This window comes from Drosophila ananassae, chromosome XL (genome assembly GCF_017639315.1).
Source record: "Drosophila ananassae strain 14024-0371.13 chromosome XL, ASM1763931v2, whole genome shotgun sequence".
Taxonomy (NCBI): domain Eukaryota; kingdom Metazoa; phylum Arthropoda; class Insecta; order Diptera; family Drosophilidae; genus Drosophila; species Drosophila ananassae.
The window spans coordinates 14,009,445-14,034,583 of NC_057931.1; the positions used below are offsets into that span (position 1 = coordinate 14,009,445).

At 41.8% G+C, this 25,139-nt stretch overlaps 1 protein-coding gene across 4 annotated transcripts in view; it reads right to left on the reverse strand.

Moving 5' to 3' along the window:
• LOC6502935 (nascent polypeptide-associated complex subunit alpha, muscle-specific form) overlaps positions 1-25,139 on the reverse strand; it is a 56,465-nt gene that overhangs the window by 25,115 nt on the left and 6,211 nt on the right. For 3 of the 4 annotated variants that reach the window (XM_044716924.1, XM_044716921.1, XM_044716923.1), the window contains exon 4: positions 24,485-25,126. In XM_044716924.1, coding sequence (XP_044572859.1) covers positions 24,485-25,126 — 642 coding nt within the window. Of the gene's footprint in view, positions 1-18,637; positions 18,711-24,484; positions 25,127-25,139 lie in introns of those variants that run through there. The other variant, XM_044716926.1, reaches the window with a different exon arrangement.

The following is a 25,139-nucleotide window of genomic DNA, read 5'->3' on the forward strand; positions in this document are numbered from 1 at the left end:
AAAGTCAGCTGCCACATACCTGGTACTTGGACTTTTTTATAAAAAAAAAAGAAAAAAAAGGAGGTAAAATAATAATATAATATATATATATAATATATTATCTATTAAATCTTAATTAAAATTGAGTTTCCAACACTATCGTAATTACAATATACCCCAACTCGGTAGCTCGGAAGGTGGAAACGCACCTTTGGGACCCATACAGGTGCCATGAGGTTTGCGAGGGTCAAGGGGTCAGGTCGGTCATCGCCAGAGTTTGGGGCCGCTCTGCTTTCGAATAAATTTGAATTGAGTTATCAGGGAAGCGGCAGCGGAGACAGCCCCAATTCAATATAAAAACACAACTCAACACTTTTCCAATCAATATTTTTAAGTACTCTTTACTTAAGAAGATACTATATATAGTTCTATACTAAACTTTCACTAGATAGAATTATTAAACTTTTCCCTCTAACTATGAGAGATTTTATCTCATCCGTGCCTGAAAGCTAAGGATCCACACAACTATATCGATAATCGATATATTATCTAGTACAGCCCTAATCCAATCGAAAAACTACTCAACACTGTTTTAAACCAATACGTTAATCAACACTTTTTAAAACCAATATGTTAAAAGGAAGGAGTAAAACTATGTTAATTATATTACTATATGCTCTATATAGTAGCGTTATTTTTACTATTTACTATACTACCAGTACTATTAGTACTAGTGTATCATACTGCTACTACTGCCTTAAGTAACACCTAATCAGTTTCTATCTACAGATGTAGTTAGTACAGGTCTTCTAGTACAGCCCTAATTTAATAAAAAAAGCACTACTCAACACTTTTCCAATTCCAAGCAATATTTTAAAAGGAGAGAGTAAAATACAAAGATATAGATACTATATATTGTAATATATTATACCATTATACTAGTACTGCAGAATTTATAGTGTAATAGTACTACTATTAGATGGAAATGTAAAGCTTCTCCTGCCCCTTTGTGAGATTTTCTACCGAAGGCCATGTCCGTGTGTCCGTTTGTCCGTTTGTCCGTTTGTCCGCGAGCTGACATCAGTAGCACCTCATTAGTGCCTGAAAGCTATAGATCTATAGATTTTCTAGTACAGCTATACCATATATTACCACTATACTATATACTATACTATTATTACTACTACTACTGCTATTATACTATTATTATATTACCACTTGCCTCTAAGTAAGACCTACATGAAAGGTATATCTTTATCTATATCTATAGATATACACAACTGAATAGATCTTTTAGTAGAGACCTAATCCACTCGAAAAACTTTTTCCCTTTTTCCAATTAATATTTTAAAAGGAAGGACTAAACTATGTCAATTATCGCACTATTACTTCTACACTAGTACTTCTATGAAATACTAATACTAAAACCTTAGCCCTCAAGCCTTAACTAAAACCTAATCAGTTTCCAAAAGGTATATCTAAAGATATATGTAAAGAGATCTTCTAGTACAGCCCTAATTTAATCAAAAAACTAATCAACACTCTATCGAAACAGTATTTTGAAGTCTAATACTTTGAAGAATATCTTGATATATTATTTATTGCAATATTAATTTATTAATATTAACAACATAACCTTAAATAGCTACCTGAAAGCTATGGATCTATAGATAGTCTAGTATAGCCATACTATATTTTACCAATATTACCTAGAATGGAGAACCCTTCCTTCCGAATGCTTCTATTTCTAGCGAAAGTCCATGTGTCCGTGTGTCCGTTTGTCCGCGTGTTGCCCCTACTAAAACCTTCTAATCAGAGCCTATAAGCTACCTATAATTAATTGGAATGTGTAGATCGAAGCTATATTAACAGATTCAGATATGTAGTACTTTATGGTACCACTATTATGTAAGGTTGTCTACAGAAAGCCCTGTCTGCGTGTCCGTTTGTCCATAAAATCCCTTAAGTAACACCTCCTAATCAGCTGGTTGGTAATTTGAATCTATGGATCTGCAGCCCTCACTCTGTTTACCTCCCGGACTGCAAAAAGGCAATTAAATGGCTACACGGACTGATAAGACTATTGCGGACTGAGCCCCCGCTGATCTCAGTGTATGTTACTTTGTGAGCAGTTTGTTGCGAGCTGGCGAAAAATGGACAATTGCGTTTTGTTTGGGCCGATCCGGAGCCGACTCGCCCGGAGCTTTCTTTTTTTTCGCTTTTCCGTCGTGATAAAGATAAATTGCGTTTTCTATTCCGAATACGAAATCTGTTTGGGGCTTGTTTTCGCGCCACACACGCCGGAGTTGGCTGATAAGATAGTCCGTAAGAGAGGCCGTAGAAACGACAGCGGGAGTGGGACTGGGACTGGGACTGGGAATGGGACGGGAACTGGGAATGGGAATGGGAATGGGGAACTCTAGCCCATTATTCCGTTGATAATTATGTCGTGTTTTTGTTTCTTGGGTTTCGGGAATAATCCCAGTGAGTCATGCCGTTCTCCGAATGAATCATTCCGGGCGGAAAACTCATGGGGGTTTCAAAGGATCTCATGGGGGTTTCTAGATGCCAGATACCAGGTTGAGATTAATTAGTATCTGTATCTACATATATCCGTATCTGTTAGGAAGATTTATCTTTTTGTTTTTTTGCGCATTAGAAGACACTACAGTTGTGGCTTGGCATCTGCGATCATTAGGCCTCTGGTGGCAGCCATTCATGAGATTGAGATGCATTTGTATCTGGAACCATAAAGGGCATTGGCTGGGGGGGAGAGGGCGGACTGAGGAGAACCGGACGCAGTGGAGAAAGTTTTTCGGGAAGAAAATGTGCGATTGAGTCGAATTTCGATAATGGAGAGTGGAGAGAAGAGAGTGGAGTGAAGAAAGTGGAGAGAAGAGAGTGGAGAGAAGAGAGTGGAGGGAAAAGAGTGGAGAGAAGAGAATGTAAAGTGGAGAGAAGAGAGTGGAGAATGGAGAGAAGAGAGTGGAGAAAATCGCCACTCACAGAGTGAAAGGGATGGCCAGCGTCTAATTTGTTTCCCATTTTCCTCCCAATGCATTTTCTTTCAGTTGCCAGGCAGGCCTAAAAAATTTATCAACCTCTTGACCATCCATTGTTGGCAAACTTGTTTGACAGCCCCTCCCCCGCACCCCCTTTTCTTTCTCTGCCTTTCCGACTTTTGCAGAGCGTGAGATTTTTATTTATTTTTTTTTTTTTTTTGGCAAGCCGAAAGCGAGACAAACGGAACGGAAATGGAAACGGACACACACGACGATAAACAGCTGAGTGGGAAAGAGAGGGAAAGAGAGAGAGGAGCGGCGAGAAATAGAGCAGGAGCAGGGGTGGAGGAGGGTGGAGAGTGGAGGATCAATTGTGCAATTCTACACTGGAAGAAAGTGGAGAGTTTTTCTTTCTCAGAGACACTCTGGGGCTATCAGAAGAAGGAACTTTTCTTCGAGTGTCTTCCGGGGTGGTTGGGGGGGTGCGAAGGGAAGAGAGTCTTCCGCCGAGCCGCAGGGGGCGGGGGGATAATGAAGTCAAAACGGTCACGCTTACCCGCACATGGATGGAAAATTATAATGACCAGAGAGCGAGATGGAGATGATGAAGCAACCACGACGGACGTGAGAACCAGAGACCAGAGGCCGGAGACTAGAGACTGGAGACCAGAGACTGGAGACCAGAGACCGGAGAACCAGCGAGGAAGACCAAAGAAACTTCGATTCGTCCAAGCATGCAAATGAGACCAAAGGCGGCGATATGAGCGGGCGATGAGGGGGGAGGGTGGGGGAGGAGTCTCAAAGATACAAACACACACCCCTAGATACTCCCCGCTCGCCCCCCCGGCGTAGCTTGCGAATGGAACGCATCGATGGAGGGAAGCGATAATGCAACCCGTCGACAGCTCCCGACCACTCGGCGGGCTAATGTGCCTCTGCCCCTGTGCCCCTGCCTCTGCCTCTGGCGGGTCGGAAACTACCTAGACCCTGAAACGGAAAAAACCTCAAGACCCCAGACCTCTGCTGTCCATCTATCAAAAAAAAAAAGAACAAAAATTCAGAAAAGGTGACTCAGTTTCCAGCTGCACTTCCAGCTCCACTGGAAAGGGAATCATGGCGACGATCGGCTTTCCAAAACAGAATCTGGAAGTCAAACGGGATTAAAGTTTTTCTCATCATTTTTATCTGCAAGATACATCTTGGAGTGGAGAGACTCAGATACTAAATCAATAAGGTAATAGGGTCTGCAAGAAATGTATTATTTGTAGAGAAGCTAGAGGAGATCTTGGGGACTAAGCATCTTTGAGGAGGAGATGGAATAAGGGAGACCTTATCTCTTGGGACTTAAGATATTATACTTTTAGATACTTTTGAGTTTATACTTTATAGGGAAGTATGGGCTGTAAAAAGAGCTATATGATAATCGGGAATATTATAGAATTTTATAGAGTCTTACAAAAGAGAGTTAGTTGCAGATTCAATAATAAGATAGTTAGTTAGTTAGATAGTTAGTTGCAGATTCAATAAGATAAATCTGCAAATTCATCTACAAGAAGTAGACTTGAATCTAGAGCAGATCTTGGGGACTACGCATCTTTGAGGAGTAGGAGAAGTAGATGGGATAGGGTAGACCTTATCTCTTGAGATACATAAAAAATATTATATTTTTTATTACAAGCAAGTCTGGAAAGTGAGCTAGAAGCAGGAATATTCATGAATCTTATAGATCTTACACAATTTTAAAGATATCTAATAGATCTAATAGAATCTTGGGAATCTAGGCAAGCACCTTTCAGAGATATCTCTGATGAGTATCTCTGAAAGATATTTGAAACTTTATAAAACAAGACATTACATTGAAGTTCACACTTTGTACAACAGTCTGGGCTTGAAAAAGAGCTTTAAGATAAGCATTAATCTTGTAGAACCTTACAGACCTTATAGATATACAGATCTACAAGAATCTAGGGGGGATCTTTTGGATTAAGCAAGCATCTTTGAGAGACATGTATCTCTAATGAGATATAAGATATTATCGAGATTCTATGTAAAAGTTTGGGCTGGAAAAGGAGCCATAAGATGAGTCGGATAGGTTCCGAAGTCCTATAGATTCTATGATATAGAATCTGATAGATCTTGCAGCATCTTGGAGATCTTATAGAACCCTATAGATATAATACTGGGTGGCGCAAAAGTAGTCCTCCTATCAGAAGATGCTATAAATTCTGCAATTGGCCTCCCATGTAAGTTCTGTTTTCACGCAGGTACTGGTGACTATTGGCTGAAGGATGCATTTCAATCCCCCGGCGCCCAATCCCACGTTCTGGCGATTTGGCCAGCAAGATCGCATGATTTGGCCGCTCCAGACTTCTTTTTGTGGGGCTTGAAGAGGCGCTGGTTTCCTCAGACTCTTTCAGTTCCTGAAGACAATATCCGTCAAGAATGTCAAGAGAACCTATCGGCGGAAGTTCTGGCCAAAGGGATGGAAAATGCTCCACTGAATGCTCATTAAAAGGGCTCAAATGACAATAAACTCATATGATAGTAAACAATAAACATCATATTCTCGCCTTGATGTAAAAAATTTAAAAGTCAAATATCAAATATCATAGGAAGGTTAAAAGTAGGTCTATAGATCCATCCACAATCTTATAGATCTAATGGAATCTAATAGGTCCTAGAATAAATTCCTATATAGACTCTCCCCAAAAATACATTTTTTATTGAGGTATAAAAAAAGAAACCATTATAATATTATTCCATTCACCTCTTAGGCCGTTAAGTTATTAAATAAGACAATATTTCTTGGCTTTTCCTAAAATGATGAGTTGAAGTTATTCATATTTTCCGGACCATGTCCTAAATTCCAATACGATTTCAATGTATTTCTTAGATATGTATCCTGATAGCCAGTTGAACAAAAGTTTCATTTGCAAAAGTGGATGACTGCCTGAAAGGTTTCAGATCTGAAAGCCAATAAGAACTTTTTCCGAAATAGTTGAAAAAATATCAAGAGTTGAGTTAAGTTGGAGAGCAGGTCAAGAAAGCTGGCTTTAAAACCTTTATACTTAATTTGTCCTAAAAACACTTTAAAAGCTCCTCTGATATCTTTATCTGATAGTTTTCACATTAAGAGTATTGTAAGTAGTATTAGTATTAATATTATTATAAATGAATATATGAAATCAAATCCAAAGCTGATGGATAGTTTGTTTCTGGAAGGGATAAGTCCCTAAGAGATTCCCTAATTTCTCATAAAAACCAAGCCACTAGTCCCTCTTTCTTCCAGCTATGTAGTCTTCCCCCCCGACCCCACTGGCTGGGGACAGGACAAGTGTCTGCCATAAGACCCCCATTACCCCCCGGTGGCGGACTAAGTGAATAAAGATGTTCACGGCCAGCCCCCTCGAATCGGAATCGGAAACAATTTCCCAGAACACTACTGGACTGGCGGACTGGACTGGCCGCTGGAACCATAATTTGCATATTTTAGTTTCGCACTGCACTCGAACCGGAGGAGCCTGCCTGGCCGTCATTATCATTAGCATTATCATCATCATCATCATAATTATCATCATCATCATTAGGGGCATTACTAGGGGCATCTCCTTCCCATCATCATCGGAGGGGCCAACTGTATCCGAAGAGTTCGAGTTCGGGTTCGAGTTCGGCCTTCCCGTCCTGACCAGTTGGCCAGTTGGCCAGTGGACTGGACAACCTTGACACACATACTTGGGCGGGGGGGTGAAGAGGTGTCAGAAGGGGGCGTGGCAACAACAACATGGCAAGGTGCAAGGCCTGTACCTGCCCCGAAACTCATTTGCCTAATAGAACAATTATCGACGCGATGATTTCGGAGGGAGCCGGGACGTCCCGAGTCCCCTCGAGGACGGATGAGACACTAACTGGTTGTTGGACACCCATTAGGAGGACTAACCCATTGGTGATGATAACTGCCCTAATTGAGCCGATGATGCGACGGCAATAACAATGCCCACAAGTGTCTCCTGGGCAGTCCCTTCGATGGCTTCGGCCTAGGAGTTGGGATTCAGCGGAAAGGGGTTCAGTTTTGGGGTTTAAATTAAGGATTTCATCTATTTTATGGGGAGTAAGTTGTAGGATACAGTTTTTATAGCATTCTTATAGCTTGGGTTTAAATGATCAAGTGGACTTGCGGACAAGCGGACAGGCGGACATGGCTATCAGATATGCACTTATCAGATAGTCCGGATTCCGAAAGAGTAGTGTTTTTTGTTTAAATTTATTCTATTGAGACATTTAATCATACTTTATAGATTAAAAAATTCAAAAAACGGACAAACGGACATGCGGACAAGCGGACAGGCGGACAAAGCTTTAAAAGAACTACTCCGATAGTCCTGATTCTGAAATAATATTGAGTTTTGAGTTGAAATTTACTCCATCTAGATGCTTTATCAGACTTCTTAGTTTAAAATCAATAAGTTATGCTTCAAAAAATACACAAACGGACATGCGGACAAGCGGACATGAGGACAAGGCCGTAAAGACTAATCTTAGATGAGCCTAATAACAATGGAGAGTAGATTTTCTCTAAATTTCTTTCACAAAGATTCCTTATCATACTTCCCAGTATAAAGTCCATAACTTGTGTTTCAAAAATTCAACGAGCGGACAGGCGGACAAGCGGACAGACGGACAAGGCTTAAACAACTACTGTCGTAGTGATTATAAGTCTGATAGATAATCCTGAACCTGAAAGTTTGCGGATTTTTCAATTAGTTTATGCCACAAAGCATAATAGTTTCAAAATCAAGATAGCTCTTGGCTGAAAAAGTTATAGAAACGGACAGGCGGACAAACGGACAAGTCTCTAAATACGTGTCAGATAGTCTTGATCCTAAAAGTATCTTGTGTATAGGTCTAAGTATCTTTCAAGTTCTAAAATTCATGGCAGATAGTCCTGATTCTCAAAGAATATTAGTTTCTTCTTCCATAACGGACATGCGGACAAGTGGACATGCGGACAAAGCTTTAAAGACTAGTTACTCTGATTAGTCTGATATATCCGATAGTCCTGAATCTTCCTTAGAAGTATCTTCAACACTCTTTATAGATACAAATCAACAACTTATGTTCCAAAATGAAATTAACGAACATGCGGACAAGTTAATAATTATAATCTGTTAATAATTATAAGATGGTCCTGATCTTAAAATAATATTAATTACTAAAAATATCTTCCTTAAAAGTATCTGTTTACTACTTTATAGTTCAAAATTAAAAACTTATGAGAGGCGGACAGGGGACAAGTCTTAAATATATGTCAGAGAGTCCTGATCCTTGAAGAATTATAATTTCATGTTCCATCATCAAAGTATCTTCCTTAAAAGTATCTTTTTCCCACTTCATAGTTTGAAATCCATAAGTTATGCTCCAAAATTAAACAAACGGACAAGCGGACAGAGCAGGGAACACCTCGTCAGGTAATCCCGATTCACCTTCAAGAAGTCCCCCTCCCACATACCCAATAAATACAAAAAATAGAATATGTATGCTCTCGCCCCCCCTCTCGTGCAATCTGCATGTCTATCCGGCCACCACCCCCCCAACCCAGAGGGGGAGGCGGAAAGCACTCCCACTGGCGCCCAAGTCTCTGGTCTCCGGCCCTCGCCATGTGGCAGCCACATGCGAGCTACGCGGCGCCCCTTGACCTTCGCCATCCGCTCGCGAATCGAGTTTGGAGGCCCAGGAGAAGACAATGGCTGCCATAATGAGGGAGCAGGGGGAGGGTGAGGGGGACAAAGTGCAAAGCGCATTTAACGACTTTGGCTGCCAAAGGAAGCGCAAATAAGCGGCAAGGACGCTGCCAGCAAAGGCTAGTGGGTGGCAGTGGGTGGCAGGGAGTGGTGGGGCGGAGAGGCGTCCCTACAAAGGCATACAAAATACCAGAGAAGGCCGTCCTGCCAGCGATGTGTTTTTAAAAATGTCAAGGATTCCCATAAAGGGGGGTGGGGGGTGGTGGCTTAAACCCTGTTTCTGTTTCTGTTTCGGTTTCTGTTTCTGGCAACCCTTTTTGGCCAACCAGCCAACCAAGCCAGCTAGTCAGCCGTCCAAGGACAATTCGGTTAACAAAACAATGGCCCGAACAGCGGCGGACCAGGATGTGCCAGGATCAAGGACTCCCTCCGAACTCCCTCCACTGCCAGCTCAGAATTCAAATTATTTCTCATAATTTTGCTCACAAATTGTGATTCATCTCCCAAGCCAAGTACGCTCTCAAGATTTGTGTTGAATGCGGTTTTATTTGAGAATACAAGTGGGGGAGTCTAGGGACTAGGGTTCAAGCATGTGATATGTGATACCCGGTACTGCTCCTGTCTTCTCTTCAAATTTAAGTCAATACCCACTCCTGCAGAACCCTTCTTTGGGTCTCTGATAATGGCACTACCTTCTGAGTTTTACCTTCTACGATTTCAACTATAACATCAACGATAATCCTTTTCCCCACTATATGCAGTCCTGACTTGATCCTCCTTCCAATATTCCTCCTAGAGAAATTAGAGATAAATACTCATGCTCAGCCTTTATGTAATTTTCCTTAAAGGAATATCATTTTCTTTCCTTTAATCTAATGGCTTTAGTAATTTTTCCAGATACATAATACTCAAGTATCTCAACTACCTCAACTAGCCACTAACAAAGAACTTGTTAGTTGCTTTTTAGATAGTTTTCCTCACATATGATACCCAATACTCAGGCCTATCTTACTTGGAACTGGCTCTATATGATATCTGATAGGCACTAAATAAATGTATTATATCTCTCAAATCATAATAACAACGAAGGGGCTTCGACAGTGTTTCACAGCCATGTGGAATCTGCTGCTCTTCTATAACTCCCTGCATTCTGTAACTCTCGTTAAGGGTTCTATTATTTCTCTCCAAAAGTCTTAATATTGTTTGCCTTATAGAACTTTTGGTGTTATATTATTCAAAATTTAAGACTGAGTCAAAAATTTAGACTATTATCTACTATCTATATTTAAACTACTATTAATACTACTATTTATACTCCGATATATTGTCTACTACTACATACTCCAGGGACTCAGTCTGCATTCTGTCTGCAACCTCTTTTAAATTGGCTTACTCTCACTCAAATATTATAATTAAACTACAAGGATAATTTCTCATCAGGATTCAATTAGCATGTCCAAAAGTGTGGCATAGACTATTTCCAGATTGGATACCCGGTACTCTCCTGTTTCTACCTCTCTAAGCCCTCTAGGTATGTGATCCCCAATAATAACTAAAAAGGAAAGGCCTTAGATACGACCACCATCTCTGCCTCTCGTGAACTAGTTATTAATGGCTGGTTAGTCCATTATATCCCAAATAATAACTTTAAGTTTATCAAGTATTGAGTAACAGGTTTACAAAGTCTATAAATCTATAAATATCACATTTCCCAGGTTTAGGATAAGTTTTTGAACAGACTCTATTAACTAATAATTTAAACTATATGATCCCCGGTACTCTTCTTTCCCCACCTCTCTAGGTCTTCTGAACAAAAAGGTGTGCAGATCCTTAATAATAACTTGGTCTTTATGCGTTTCGGACCACAAGTCCTTGATCCCTTCAGCCTCACAAGAAGACTATATTGACTTGCGAAACAAAAGAAAGGGACTTTAGAAGAGTTCTTCAACCTTATAACAGCTGGTTTCCAGAATGCTTTTCTCTGTCATTTTAAGATTATCTTATCATGGCAGGAATATCACACAGGAACCAATAATAATATTAAATAGTACTATATCTGATACGCAACAGGTTTATTAGGTAACAAGTATCTGTGTATAAAGTATCTGTCTACAAAGTATCTAAAGAGTATAAATGTTACTACAAGTAGCTATACAGTAGAATATACAGTACAGTAGCTATATTAAAAGTAGGAACTAATAGTTTATAGTCCTATCCTATAACTAACAATATATATATATATATATATACATATATATATACATATGTACCAAAGAACATATGTACTGGAGAACCAAAGACTAAAGCAGATTCTTTGAGATTTCTCAACCTCTTCTGCCTAGTGACAGTCAGTCTGCCCAGCAAGGAGGTCTGTAGGTCCTGAATAGTGATGGAAATAGAAGGTTCTATCTTCTATTCTACTACGAGTATCTACTATCTACTATCTAATATCTACTATCTACTATCTACCATCTAGTTACCAAGAAGCATAGCCTCTGAAGCTTCTAACTCCATGGCCACAAGTCCTAGATCATCTCTGCCTCAAAGTAAGCAAGTTATTAAGGGATTTTAGAAACAAAATCAAGGGACTTAAGGACAATACTCCCCCGCCATATATGATAACCTGCAAAAAGAACGCTCCTCCAACTACACCTAGGACCTTGCCATAAAACTGAGGGCAGAAGTGCCACGGCGAAGTGCGAACATGCAGCATGAAGTCGGGCAACTGCTAACATGCAACACCTAGCCACCACCCCGCCACCCTGCCACCCTGCCACCCCCGCCCCTTAACGACCTTGGCTCGTCAGTGCAGCAAGAAGAGGAAGAGAAGCAGCAGCAGCCATCAGCATAAACGCAAACATAATCTGGCTGCCGCTAAACGCTTTTGCACGCCAATCATATTTGTGGCACCCCTTCCCTCCCCTCCACTCCTCTGCCACGCCCACCGTTTTGTCCTGCAACATTTTGTTGTTTTTCTTTCTCTTGTTCTTGCTGCTTCGCTTTGAGGCTTTGCGTGTCAAATCAGATTTTGTAATTCCTGTTGCTGCCGCTGATGTTGCCGCCGGTGCTTTTCCCTTTTTTCCCCTTCCCCCTCCTCCTCCCCTTGTCCCCTCTTTACCTTTTGCCATTTTTTGCTCTACCCCACCCCCCAGGGGGGGGAAACCAGGTGCGTACGAAAAGCGTTTTGTTTACGAGGCGGCAACGTGCAACGTACTAATCAAGCCATCCAGGGACGAGCGACGAGTGTCTGTGGCAAGTGAGTGACAATTATGTCGGGGGCGCCACTCGCACAAATGGCCTGCTAATTGCTCACCCCCCACCCCCTTCCACCCAAAAGACAACCGACCACAAAGTTTGCTTCATTAACACCACAACTAACCCCTTGGCCGTAAAAGGCATTACGGAGTGGCATAAACCCCTTTATTTGCCATCCGCCGAGTGGCGCCTCCCCTCGACTTCAATTTGGGATCCAGAAGCCGCTGATTAATACCAACTAGGAGGGACAGGTAGGAGGAGGAGTGCCCAGCCCTCTAGTTGGGTTTCTTCCAGGGGTCTTGGAGCTACCATAGATTCTATATCTTATAGATACAAGATACAAGTACTTCAGAAGTAGCGGGTATGAGTATCCATTTAGTTACTGACACCTTCTGTGCAGAAAGGCTTCTGGGAAGTCTCTTCACTTGAGTTCTTACTTGGACATGATATTCTAGGGAGTACCAGGTATTCAATATTCGATTCTATAGTGTCTCAGACACTCCCTTTATAAGCTCTCCCTTTCCCCTGAAACCTAATTTTAACTAATAATATAATAATATAATAAAATAATAATAATATAATAATATAATAAAATAATAATAATAATAATAATATTAACCTTGTTTTAAAACAATGTATGTAGGTTCAAGAGCTATAGGGAAAGCCTTAAGGAAGTTTCTTAAAAGGCCCTCAAGAGACATCCAATACTTGACTCGTTCTTCAAAAGTACCGGGTATGAATACCCATTTAGTCACTAACGTCTTTTGATTTCGATCCATTGAATAAAGAAAGGCTTCTCAAATGGTCCATGGGTATATTCTTTCTATGGTAGTAGATTATATGGTAGTAGATTATATTGTAGTAGATTATATGGTATAAGGAGTAGTTATGACTTCTTAAGGGACTTGTAGACTTGGGCAAGTGAACCCAAAAAAGAGAGAGCAAAAATAGATATGGACTTGGTTGCTAGCACCTGTTCGGAGCGTATCCCGAACAAGGTAATAGTATTAATATTATATTATAATTATACCACTGGAAAGAAATATATGGGCCAAACGGCAAAAATAAACTCCAAAGACTGAAATGAATCTACTAGTCTTAACTACTAGTTCCAAAAACATTCCGAAAAGGTTCTATTTCAGCCCTTTATTATTGCCATATCGGGGAAGGGAAGGCTTTCTTGGAAGTCTTATGGAATAAGCAGCAACATTTGAAGAACAAATTGTATTATTTTGATGTCTATTTTGACACTTGTTGATTTCAACCCAAAAGCAAAGAACAACAAGCAGTTGGGCGTCCAAAAGCCAGCTCCCCACAGGAAACCGCAGAGCCTTAGAGCCGGAGTCGGAGCCGGGCTAACCCCAACAATCGGAAAACAAACGCAAATCTCCGACAGAATCAAACAGGTGGAGTGCTCTGGTGGCAGGTGGGCAGGGGGGTGGAACTCCATACTGGGTGGCGGCTCTGGGGGGCAAGGTGCAGCTCCGAAAATTGAAATGTGCGTGTGGAGTGCGATTGGGATTGGGATTGGGATTGGGATGGGGATTGGGATTGGGATTGGGTAGGGAAGGCCACCGCAAAGCTGGTCGTCCTTCCAGCCTAATTGGGGCCAGAGTGGGTGGTGGGGTGGTGGCTGCTGGGCAAAGGTCAGCTGCGGTGGCCGCATGGCCGAGTAGGCAGCCAGTCGAGCGAGGCCAATAGCATCATCAATGTTCCACAGGACCTGACACTTTGATGACAGCATGCTGCGGTGGCAGGATGGGAGGAGGACTGTGGCATGCAAATTCGATTTCGCTGCTCGTCCTTGTGCAGGATATTGAACGCCGGCGGGATGGCTGCGGATGCGGATGCGGTTGGCTGCCAACTCCACTCCCTCGAATTGCGATTTCAATTCGATTTGCATCGTCGAGTGCGTGTTCATGCATCTGCCTCCGCATCTGAATCTGCAGCATGCATCTGCATCTGCATCTGCATCATCGGCTAAGTGGAAGAGTGCCCCTTGTTCGTGCCCCTTGTTCGTGCCCCAGTGTCTGTGGGTCTTGCACCTGCCTAATACCCACCTCGAGGCAGACTTGTTTTTAAAATATGAATGGCAATTAGGAGGCTAAGCAGTTTGAGGTGTGGAATGATTTTTGGGAATAAAGAACCAAATAAAGGTATATGGATATAGATTTAGAACCTATTATTCTATGAGATATACTTCAATTTGTAAGCCCCTTTGGACCAGGCAGGTTCGGGACTGGGTCGAACCAAGTTTCCAAAGAGATTTCTGAAATTTTCTGAAAATTGGTCTGAAATTGTTACACAATCTTTATAATAATATTCCTCAGTTAATGAGTAAAGATACTTATTTTCAAACAATTTATTACTATTTTTTAATTAACAATTTAGAGCAAAATTTCATCAAAAATGAAAAATCTTTAATTTCTTTGTTGATTATCTATCCTATTCTACCCTATTCTCTTCTATTTTACTCTATTCTACCCTATATCTATCCATTCCTCTAAAGAATCCACCAGATACAAATATTTTAGATAATTCCAAAACCGACAGAATCTGCCTCTTTCTGAAGGACTCTCTTTCTTTTTTTTTTTTTAAGTTTCTACTTAATTTCTTACTTCTTAATCAACATATCGATTAATTTAATCGACTTTTCTTAATCGATTTACCATTTTCTTTTAAAAATAAAGTCTACTTGAGTAACTAATAGTTTTTTTAATCGAAAGTACAAGTTTCTCTTAAGAAATATTTATTTTTTGGCCGCGAAACTGCTTTTTACCCACTCATATTTCCCTTATGATTCCCAAACGGTTCTAGCCGTAAAAGCTATAGACCCTAAACGGCAGTCTACCCATCTCCCTCCAACTGCCAGTCTGCGGCCCGCTCTGGACGCCTTCTGGCCTTTAATGCTCATTGGGCATGCGGCTCTTAACTCGACCATATTCATTTCCCGCACACTTGCCACAGACTCGTAATCTGAATAATTCAGGGGCCGTTCATTTGTCATTCATATTCCCAGCCCGCAGACTGCGATTCGTCCTTTTTTTTTTTGAGGAGGCGGAGGGGAGGGGGAATGGGAAGGGGGGTCCTCTTCTCCAGCACATGAGTTCAGGTCACGTTCGAGTTGATGCCCCATACAGTGGGGCTAAAATGAAGAAAGATGGGCTCTTTCTTACGATTGTATCTCCAAACGAACTTTAAACTTGTGGATGTGCCTGCCAGTGGCATAAGGTTAACCTTTATCCCCCACCCCCACCCCCCACACATACACAGACATGTGTAGAAATGTCCACCGACACATGTACAGAGTACACAGTACTCGTGTGTCACGTTGAGTTATTTTCATCGCGAATTTTCGAATTTATTTGTCGAACATCGGCCGCGTCTGCCCCGCGAGGGGGATCCCCCGATATGCATTCCCACTCGCATTCCTCTTCTCTTGCATTCTCTGTCTCTCTGTGTCCCTCTCTCTCCCGCTCTCTGTAAGCTGCTCCATCTCCCCTACCACCACCACCCCCCCATGTGCTGGGGTCTTATTTTTTGCGCTCGTTCCTTTTTGTGCTTTGCTTTTTGGACATTGCCAACGATGGCATTTTTGTGGCCTAAATTCATGGCAACAGATGGGGGTAGGGGCAGGGCAGGGGCAGGGGCAGATCGGACGAAAGGTGAAAGGGGGGGCGAGGAGGGGGCTCTGCTGACTGCAATGTGTCAGCGGCAGTTGCCTCTGAATGAATCTGTTTACATTTTCCACTTTGATGTCTCCCTCACTGTCCTTTTCTCCCCGCTCACGCTCTCGCTCACACTTCCCTCTCATGGCATCCTGCCCATCCTGCACTCATGTTCTGCTCTCAGCCACCCCCCTACCGCCCACCCCCTCTTAGCCGACAAACTCTTCTCATTACCGTTTGATAGCTGATAAGAGCCTCAAAAGCAAGAGGCAAGAGAGCCACAAAAAAGTGACCAAAATAAAGTGGAACAACAAAGCGGAAGAGGAAAGGGAGGGGAGGAGCGGGACTTTTTGCAATCTGGCAGCACTCCGAGAATAAGAATTTAAATATATTTTTTTTTATTTAAATCTTAACTTAAAATTCAATTAAATTCTAGCTTAAGATTTATATTTATTTTTTTTTTATTTATTTTATGTACAAAGAAAGTGTAACTTTTTTTTCTGAGTGCAGTCTCTTGCAATTGCACACAACGACTTGGAAGCACCGTTAAACGATGACGACGGACACGGCAGCAGGAGCAGCAACAAGAACAGCTAAAGTTGCTGGCAGACGACAGCAGCAATAGAAGCCACAACAACAACAACGCAGGCAACTGCAGCAGCAGCAATAGAAAAAAAAAAAACAGCAACTCAACTGGCTGCCAACGACTTCTAATAAAAACCGAGACAGAGCACCAGCAGCAGCACCAGCAGCAGCGAGAAAATTGTTCAAGAAAATTCTTATAAGAAATTAGCAAAAACGATGACGACAACAGCAGCAGCAGAAACTACACACACACACACACACACATATGCATGCCAGCGATGCGATTTTGCCGTTAGCTTTTTCCCCCCTCCATTTTGTTCTTTTTTTTTTTTTCTTCTTTTTTGCTTGTAGCTTCGAGTTTTTGCGCTCGTGTAATGCAAAGCTTAAGAACTGGCAGAACGAAAGGGACCACGAGACACGGAGAGCGAGTGCGGAGAGAGAGCCAAGCCACTGGGAGAGCGCACTCGAGCCAAGGCGCGACTTGCAGCGCAGCAACAGCAACAACATGCACGGAAGAACAGCCAAAGGCGAAAAGACAATTGCAACAGAAGCCGAGTTGACAGGCGACGAAAGTAACGATTCGACCACTCAAGAAGCTTCAGTTTTTTTTTCCTGAAATACTTAATATTTAATGCCAATTTCTCATAAGAATAGAGATGAGAGACATGAGAGTCCCATATTAGGCATTGCGTATACGCCTAGTATGCAACAATATTCTTGAAATCTTAGATTCTGGGTGGAATCCTAGATTCTATTTCTAAAATCTCAGATTCACTGAAACAGTGTCCTGTTACCAGAGATATTTTGATGTTGGCATCTAAAGAAAACATTTAATAGTGATTTTTTTTCTACAAAAACAGTTATGAACGGACCCTTTTTTTGTTTTTTATTCGATTCTTTGTTTCATAGACTGATTCATTCAGTTTTTTAGTCACAAGCAGGGCATTTTTATCATTTTTTACGGCAAAAGTGTATTACTAAACTGTTATCAGAAAGACTAATTTTTCTATTCAAATTGATGTGTGGTTTATTCGGTTAATCTCTAAAGCTTTTAAATATTTTGTTTTTAATTTAAATAAATATCTCAAGTTGTAGTTTAATCCAACCTCTTTTCCATTTAATGATGATATTTTAAAATAAAAGTTTCCATTTTATTGCCCTTGTTTTCGGCAGCCATTTTGAACTTCCTTGAAAGTTGTATGGTATGTCTGTGCAAAGCTTGATTTTCTCTGTTGATTAAAAAGATGAAAAACACTTAAGTTTCGAGTTTCTGGGCAACATCCTGTCAATACTTCAGATAAATCCCATGTCTTCGAAAAAATATCGGAAAAACCAATTTCAACCCTTTTGAAACGTGTTTTCGAAGACTTTTTACAGGCGCTTCAGAAGTGGTGGTTGACAGTTATTTGCGGGCTCTGCCTGTGACAGATTCGTCGCCTGTGCAATTGCACGAAGAGCACTTTCGGGCTCTCCGTCAGACGGATGTGCTCTAGCTTTTCTCGCTTCTCGGCGATAAAAAAGAAATATTACAAAAAAAAACCCTGCCCCCCTACGAAGGCGAAGAAAAGGAATAAGCGGCGACTGACAAAACAAAATATTGCAGACGCAAAGGACGGAGGGACAAGGAGAGCTAAAAAATTATTGCGTTGTTCATAAATCAGTTGCAATTAAAATTAACTGGGAAAAGAATGCAAGGCTAATTAGATTTGTGGTCAACGGCAGTGGCCCCATCGCACTTAGCAGTTGCAGTGGCAGTTGCAGTTGTAGTCGCAGTCGCAGTCGCTGCCGGGAGCTGCGTCGCAGTTAGCCGGTAGCCGGCACGCGAGATTCATTTTTTATTTTTTTTTTTCATTTTCATTTTTCGGGCGCGGCACGTTGAAGCGGCGTGGGGCGCTAGTTGATGTTTTCGTTGCATTCTTGCACATGATTGCCACACACTCGCAAAAAAACAATAACAAAAAAGTAGCAAACAAAATGCATTTGTTTTTGTTTATTTTCCGCACACACACACGCATACACGCCCGCGAGAGGCATTTGTTTAAAAACAATCAGCGGGAATGACAATAATTGGCTGTTGTTGCCGCCAGAATGCTGCCGTTGTTGTTGTTTTTGTGTTTTTGGCGAAAATGCCGCACATTTTATTGCCGCTACCCACGTTACGTATACGCAACGTGGTTCGCCTCGCGTCGCCCCGGCAGCGTGCTGTGCTGTGCTGTGCATCATGATTAGTCACGTCATTATCGCATCATCATCGCCGTTATATTTGCGGGCAGCGACTGCGGAGAGCGGCAGTCCATTATCACGAACACGCGCAGCCCACGTTACGTATACGCAACGTAGTCTTTCGTCACACAACCAGCCAGCATCTTGACTTTTTTTTTTGTTTCTGTTTTCTGGCATTTTTTTTTACCCACGAACACGAGCGACTCTGAGGCACCGCCGTCGCAGTCTCAGTCTCCGTCTCAGTCGACGTCTAAATGCGCACTAAAAAGCGGAGAACACGGAAGGCAATAGCTGTGGCAGCAGCAGCAGCAGCAGCGCCAGCCACCGCTGCAGCATCGTTCGAGAAGAGCCGGCACAAAGCGGACGAAACGCGGCCAAAAAGGCAAACGCCAAATCCTTTTTTTGTGCGGCTCTCTCGCCGTTGGCTTGTTATCACAGCGTTGGTAACAGAGACGCAGCAGCCAAAGACAAGCACAGGCAGGCAGCAGGCGGCAGGCGGCTTGAGCTCGCGCTCTCTTTCTCTTTCTCCTTCTCCTTCTCTGTCGCTGTTCTCTTCTGGCATACACACAAAGACAATTTGGCTTTGTGTGTGAGTGTTTGAGTTCTATTAGGGTGGACTTGCTAGGGAAACAAGTGAGGGGTACATTTAAATATTTAAATTATTAATAAATAATAATATATTTTATTAATTATTTTAAAACTCTTTCCTTACTGTTCGAACCAACTAATGGCATAGGAGAAGGTAAAAACAAGGCCCACCCTAACTTGCAGGGTGTGCGCGTCCGTGTGTCCGTGTGTGTTAACACGGATGAACGAACGTCAAATAGAACATGTGCTAATGAATTATCAACTGTCAGCACAGCGCAAAGTGCAAACACTCACGCTACGCTAGCGAGGGGCTGGGGAGGTGCCAGGGAGCTGCGAATGAGAACGAGGATGGAGCGAGGAGCGAGGCTAGGACGATAGCCTACTTAAAGGATGCGCCCGACAAAGGCGAGGACATCGCAGCTACGCCGGGTAATGAATGAGTCCTGGCTGAAGGAGTCGTCCGCTCTGGATATGAATCAATGAGACGGAATAAATGAGTCGTCAGTGAGCGATCCGGGCGCCGAGAATCGCAATTGAATCACTGAAAGAATCACTCTCCATCGTTTCTTTGAGTCCTTTGGTGGAATAAGTCATTACTAGGAGAGCTTTATGAGGTCCTTTACAAGGACGAAATATTCAAACAGTCAAGAAAGCCTTAATCAAATAGATTTCATGTTGAATATTCAGGAGACACTCAAGAATACATGATGAATACTACTCAGAGAATAGGAGTAGAATATTTTAAGACTTTGAAACTTAGTTGTATTTGGAGTTTATAAATCTTATATTTTAACAATAATCTTAATAAAAATATCTTTGAATAATATTTAATCACTTTTTTAACTAATATTCACTTTCAATATTCAAAAGGCTCCTGAGAATTCATCCCAAATAGAAGGTAGAATAAAAGGATTCATAGGGATTTCTAAGCTATTTATAATATTCATTTTTTTCCATTGCATATTCTCTAATATCTGTTTGTAATAATAATTATGAATAATATTCAGCAAATATTCACTTTAAATATTCAAAGGACTAGCAAGAATTCATAATCAATATTATGACTATTATGAATTTATTATGAATATTTATGAATATGAATATTATGAATTACTATTAGTATTAGTATTATATTAGTATTAGTATTAGTACTTCTAATAATGCATTTTAGTACGATTGTTAAATAGTAAGCATAATAGTTAATATTCAATTATTATTCAACTAATATTCACTTTAAATATTTAAAGGACTCTTAGGAATTCATGAATATTACGAATCATGAATACGAGGAGAAAAGGGATTTAAAGAGATTTGTAAACTATTTTCAATATTCAACTATACATACTTATGGTTCTTTTATATTTGTTCGTAATAAAAACATTAAATAATATTTAATTATTATTCACTAAAACTATTTGAATATTTAATCATGAATATTACCCGGAAAAGAGGACTAACAAAGATTCATTTATTCCCCAATAACCTATTTAAAAATAACTTTTTATACCCTTGCAGAGGGTATTATAATTTTGGTCAAAAGTGTGCAACGCAGTGAAGGAGACATCTCCGACCCTATAAAGTATATATATTCTTGATCAGGATCACCTCCTGAGTCGATATGAGCATGTCCGTCTGTCCGTCTGTCCGTCTGTCCGTCGGTCCGTCTGTCCGTCTGTCCGTCTGTCTGTTTCTACGCAAACTAGTCTCTCAGTTTTAAAGCTATCGAGTTGAAACTTTGCACACACCCTTCTTTCCTTTGCAGGCAGTATATAAGTCGGAACGGGATCCGGGATCGGTCGACTATATCCTATAGCTGCCATATAACTGATTGATCGGAAATGCCATAACTTTGGTTTTAAGTTAGAGGGTTGGGAGTTTCTACACATGTTATATTTGACCAAAATATCTTATGTACAAAATTTCGTAAGGATCGGCCGACTATATCCTATAGCTGTCATAGAACGATCGAAATTGGCATAACTTTGGTGTTTTTTAAGTTAGAAAGATGGGATTTGGTACAGATTCTATTTTGGGGAAAACAATCTGATCTGCCAATTTTCATAAGGATCGGCCGACTATAAACGATCCGCTATATATCTAATAAAATAAGATGGGTGGCGCCACCTAGCGGACTGCGACTGAACTGCAAGGGTATATCAACTTCGGCTCCGCCCGAAGTTAGCTTTCCTTTCTTGTTTTTAAGTGAAATTAACGCCAAATTATTAAGCATTATGTATATTAATATTAAACATTATTATTAACATTTGTTAGTTATAATAAAATTTACAATAATTCAATTGGTATTCATTTTAACCATTTGAATATTCAACCCAGAAAAGTTAAACTAATTATCTCTCAATAACTCATTTTAAAATCACTTGCTTTTAAGTAAAATTAACGCCAAACTGATCAAAATTAATATTATTCAATTGGCATTCACTTTAACTATTTGAATATCCAAGTGTGAATACTATTGCCAAACTATTAGACTTATTTTTGGAAAGTCTTGGCCCGAATCGCGAAGAGTGGCTGGCCGTAAAGAAGCTATTGGAGCTTCCATAGAATTAATTTGAATCGATATGCGATGTATTGCGCCCCAAAAGGCAGCCCGAGGCCGGCAATATATAATGTATAGATATTCTATGTGGCAAGTGGCATGTGGCATGTGGCATGTGTGCATATAAGTGCAACCCCATTCTATCCTTCTGTCATCTCGTATCGTCTCATGTGAGAACATAAGCAGCAAATACAAAATGCAAAAAAAAATAATAATAAAAAAAGTGCTGCCCGCTTTTAGGCGCTTAAACGCAACTTTTGTAATATGCATTTTTCCTGTCTGCCCTAGTATGAGTGTGCCAGTGTGTGTGTGTGTGTGTGTGTGTGTGTGGAAAGGTAAATGACATCAATGGAGGTTGGCTGGCTCCTCTCAGCCTCTGCTGCAGTCGCTGCCGCTGCCTCCGGCTCTGCCAGCGCCGGCTGAGACTGAGGCTGGGGCAGGCATGTTTACTTTTTGCTTGCATTTCGGTCTTCGTTTCCGTTTGCTGCTTGCCTGCTTACAGTTTCCGGCTCCAGCTCCGGCTCTGGCTCTGGCTCTGGCTCTGGCCGGCCCACCAACACCAGTGAGCCAAAAACACCAAACACTAACACTAACACCCAGGGAGGCTGGGACTGAGGCTGAGAGGCTTATTGTGCGCGCGCCTAAGTGTATGCAATGATTTTTTTGCCCCTTTCTTCTTCCTGTTGCCAACCGCAGAAGGTGAGAGTGGTCGGGGGGAGGCCGCCTAGACACCGCCATCGCGCCTCTTTAATAACTAATCCCAGCCACAATCTTGCCGCCCTAAGATGCAGTTCTGGGGCACCAACTTCTGGCACTCCCCAAACCTCAAATTTGCCGCCTATTGTTCGCCGATAAACCGAAATCAATGGCACTGCGATGGGGGGGCCTTCCTGGCCCTTCGCCAGTGGCCCAAAAATATAAAAATAAAACCAGAAGCCTACAGGAGCTGACTTACTCAGTTAAAAGTTTCGGGGAATCTGGAAAGTACAATATGGAGTGCCAATCGATTTTGCAATTAGTTTCTGGGGTGGTGGTGCAACTGGCAGGGGCAGTTGTTGGGGCTTTCGAGTCCATATCCATAAAGTTAGTGGACCCTGTAGGCCTTATAGGACTGGTTATTATTTAGTTTAGTATTCAGTTGAGATTGTGGCTATTAATTGAAGAAGATGTCTGTTGGCACTTTTAGTCACGGGGCAAAGACTGAAATGCATACAAATGGCTTTAATCCTTGGCTACTGACCTTCTAACCTCTAATATAGTCAGGAATAATCTCCTATTTATGAAACTATGAAAGAAACACACAGATTTTAGTTACTTAGTACCACAACACACCACACCTGCAGTAGAACCTGCAGAACTGCAGGACCAACTAGACCCAAACACGTCCCTTCGGCCTCTCAAGCAGGATCCATTTCTTAATACATCGTAATAGTCAGGACCTCAAACGGATTTGAAAACTATTCCGAGACCAATATTGTTTGTAATCTCTGCCAATTCAGTTCTTAAGAAATCGAACTGCTTCCTGGATTCTCTTCAAGATTCGTTCCATGCTTTTTATCTCTGAATCTCTTTATTTGGTTTGAGTTTTATGATTTTTGTATGGATTTGTTTGGATGACATTTGTAATATTTTTGAAGAACCCTTTATTTTCAAGTCCTAAAAGAGTTTCATTGAGTCAATGAGATTCTTCAACAACTATCCCTAATCCACTCTAACTAACTAAACAGGGATTATAAATAAAACGGAATAATAATTATTATTTGAATGCAGATGAAGTTGTAGCCCCAAAGATACACCAACTTAAGAAGCGACTGCAGTACGATTGGCGGGGATTGACTCCAAAATTCAGACTCTAAAGATAGGCCCGTTGAAGAGGCAATCACTAGGGAACTAAGGCTATAAGAAATTGTCATCAATATCCAAACTTACTAAGCTTATTTTACAAAACGACAAATACTTTGGTGGAAGAACTGTTTCAGAATATTTTGTTTATATTGCAATTTAATATTTTCAGAATTTATAGAATAATGATTGGGATTTTCAAAAATGGCGTGTGTCTTGAAACGAATTTAGACCATTGAAAAGGATGATTCGGGTTTTGTGAGAACTTATTTCTATATAAACTTCCATACTTCCATATATTGATGGGTACTTTCATTTGATTATTACACACACACCATTAAATATTTAATTATTACAATCTATAATTATAATTATATTCTCTTCAACATATTTCACAAAACATGAATTGATTTTTCGCAAAACTCGAAACCACTATTAGGGCATTGGGTAAGAAAGGATGCAAGTCCTATGTCCTCATATCCTTATATATTTTGTCTTTCAAAACTTACAGAATAAAACTCAAGTCCTAAAAATTAAATTAGCATTGGAAATACATACATTTTCTACGAATTATACTCAATTTGGACTTAAAGGGGCAGGATGGTTTGAGACTCAAAAAAAAAATTTTGTTCAGAAATTTTTGTTACATAGTAGAACATTATCTCTGGACTAAAACTTGCTGAGATACCGATTTTCTAGTTTCCTTCTCTCCAAAAACCTGTTTTTTTTCAGCCTCTGAAACCATCCTGCCCCCTTAAGGAGAGGGAATTTCAAGAGGACTCTTTTTAATAGGTAGCAGATTAGGGGAACCAGAAAGGGTTTCGGGTCAAAGGGCCAACATCGCATAAGTGGGTTACCCACATGGCCATACCACTTCTCCCACTAATCCCCATCTTAAAATTATTCATTTTCCCACCCTTTAAAGAAGTTGGTCGAACACCTTATTCTTTTTTATTTAAAAAGTTGAGTTTAAAAATCGATGGCTTCGATTAATTACTAAATTAAAAAATTCTATAATTTAAATGGAAAAATAAAGAAAAAACTTACCACTCGGATCGTGGTGCGGAGGCCCTGGCTGCTGGCCGTGGTGCTGGTGCTGGTGATGATGATGGGGACTGGGGGCGCAGAAGGCGCTCGACCCACCGCCCAATGTGGGCGGGGGCACGCCCACACTGGGGGGCGGCGGATAGGCGCTGGCGCGGTACGAGGGCGGCGGGGAGCCGACGTCGCACCGCTCCGGGACCACCGGCACGGGTACGGGCACAGGGACGGGAACGGGGACGGGGACCGGAGCCCCGGGCGGTGGCGGTCCGTAGTGGCCCTGGGGCGGGGGCGGCGGAGGCGGGCCGCCGTAGTGGTGGGGCGGGGGAGGACCGTGGTACTCCGCCGCCTGCTGGTAGTGATGGGCGTGGGCCGCGTGGGCGGCGTACTGGTGCTGGTGGTGCATGTGGAGCACCCCGCCGCCGCCGGGCGCCAGCTGGTGGGCGTGGTAGGCGGCGGCAGCGGCGGCTGCAGCCGCGGCGGCGGCGTACGAGGGCGGGGGCGGGCCGTGGTGCTCCGGCAGGGCGTGCTCCGTGTGCAGGCCCAGGTCGGGGGCGTGGTACATGCCGGCGCTGAGGTGCTCCCCGGGCAGGAGGACGTGCGGCCCCGTCGGCGGCGCGTGGATGGGCAGCGGCGGCGAGCTGTGGGCTGTGGAAGAGAG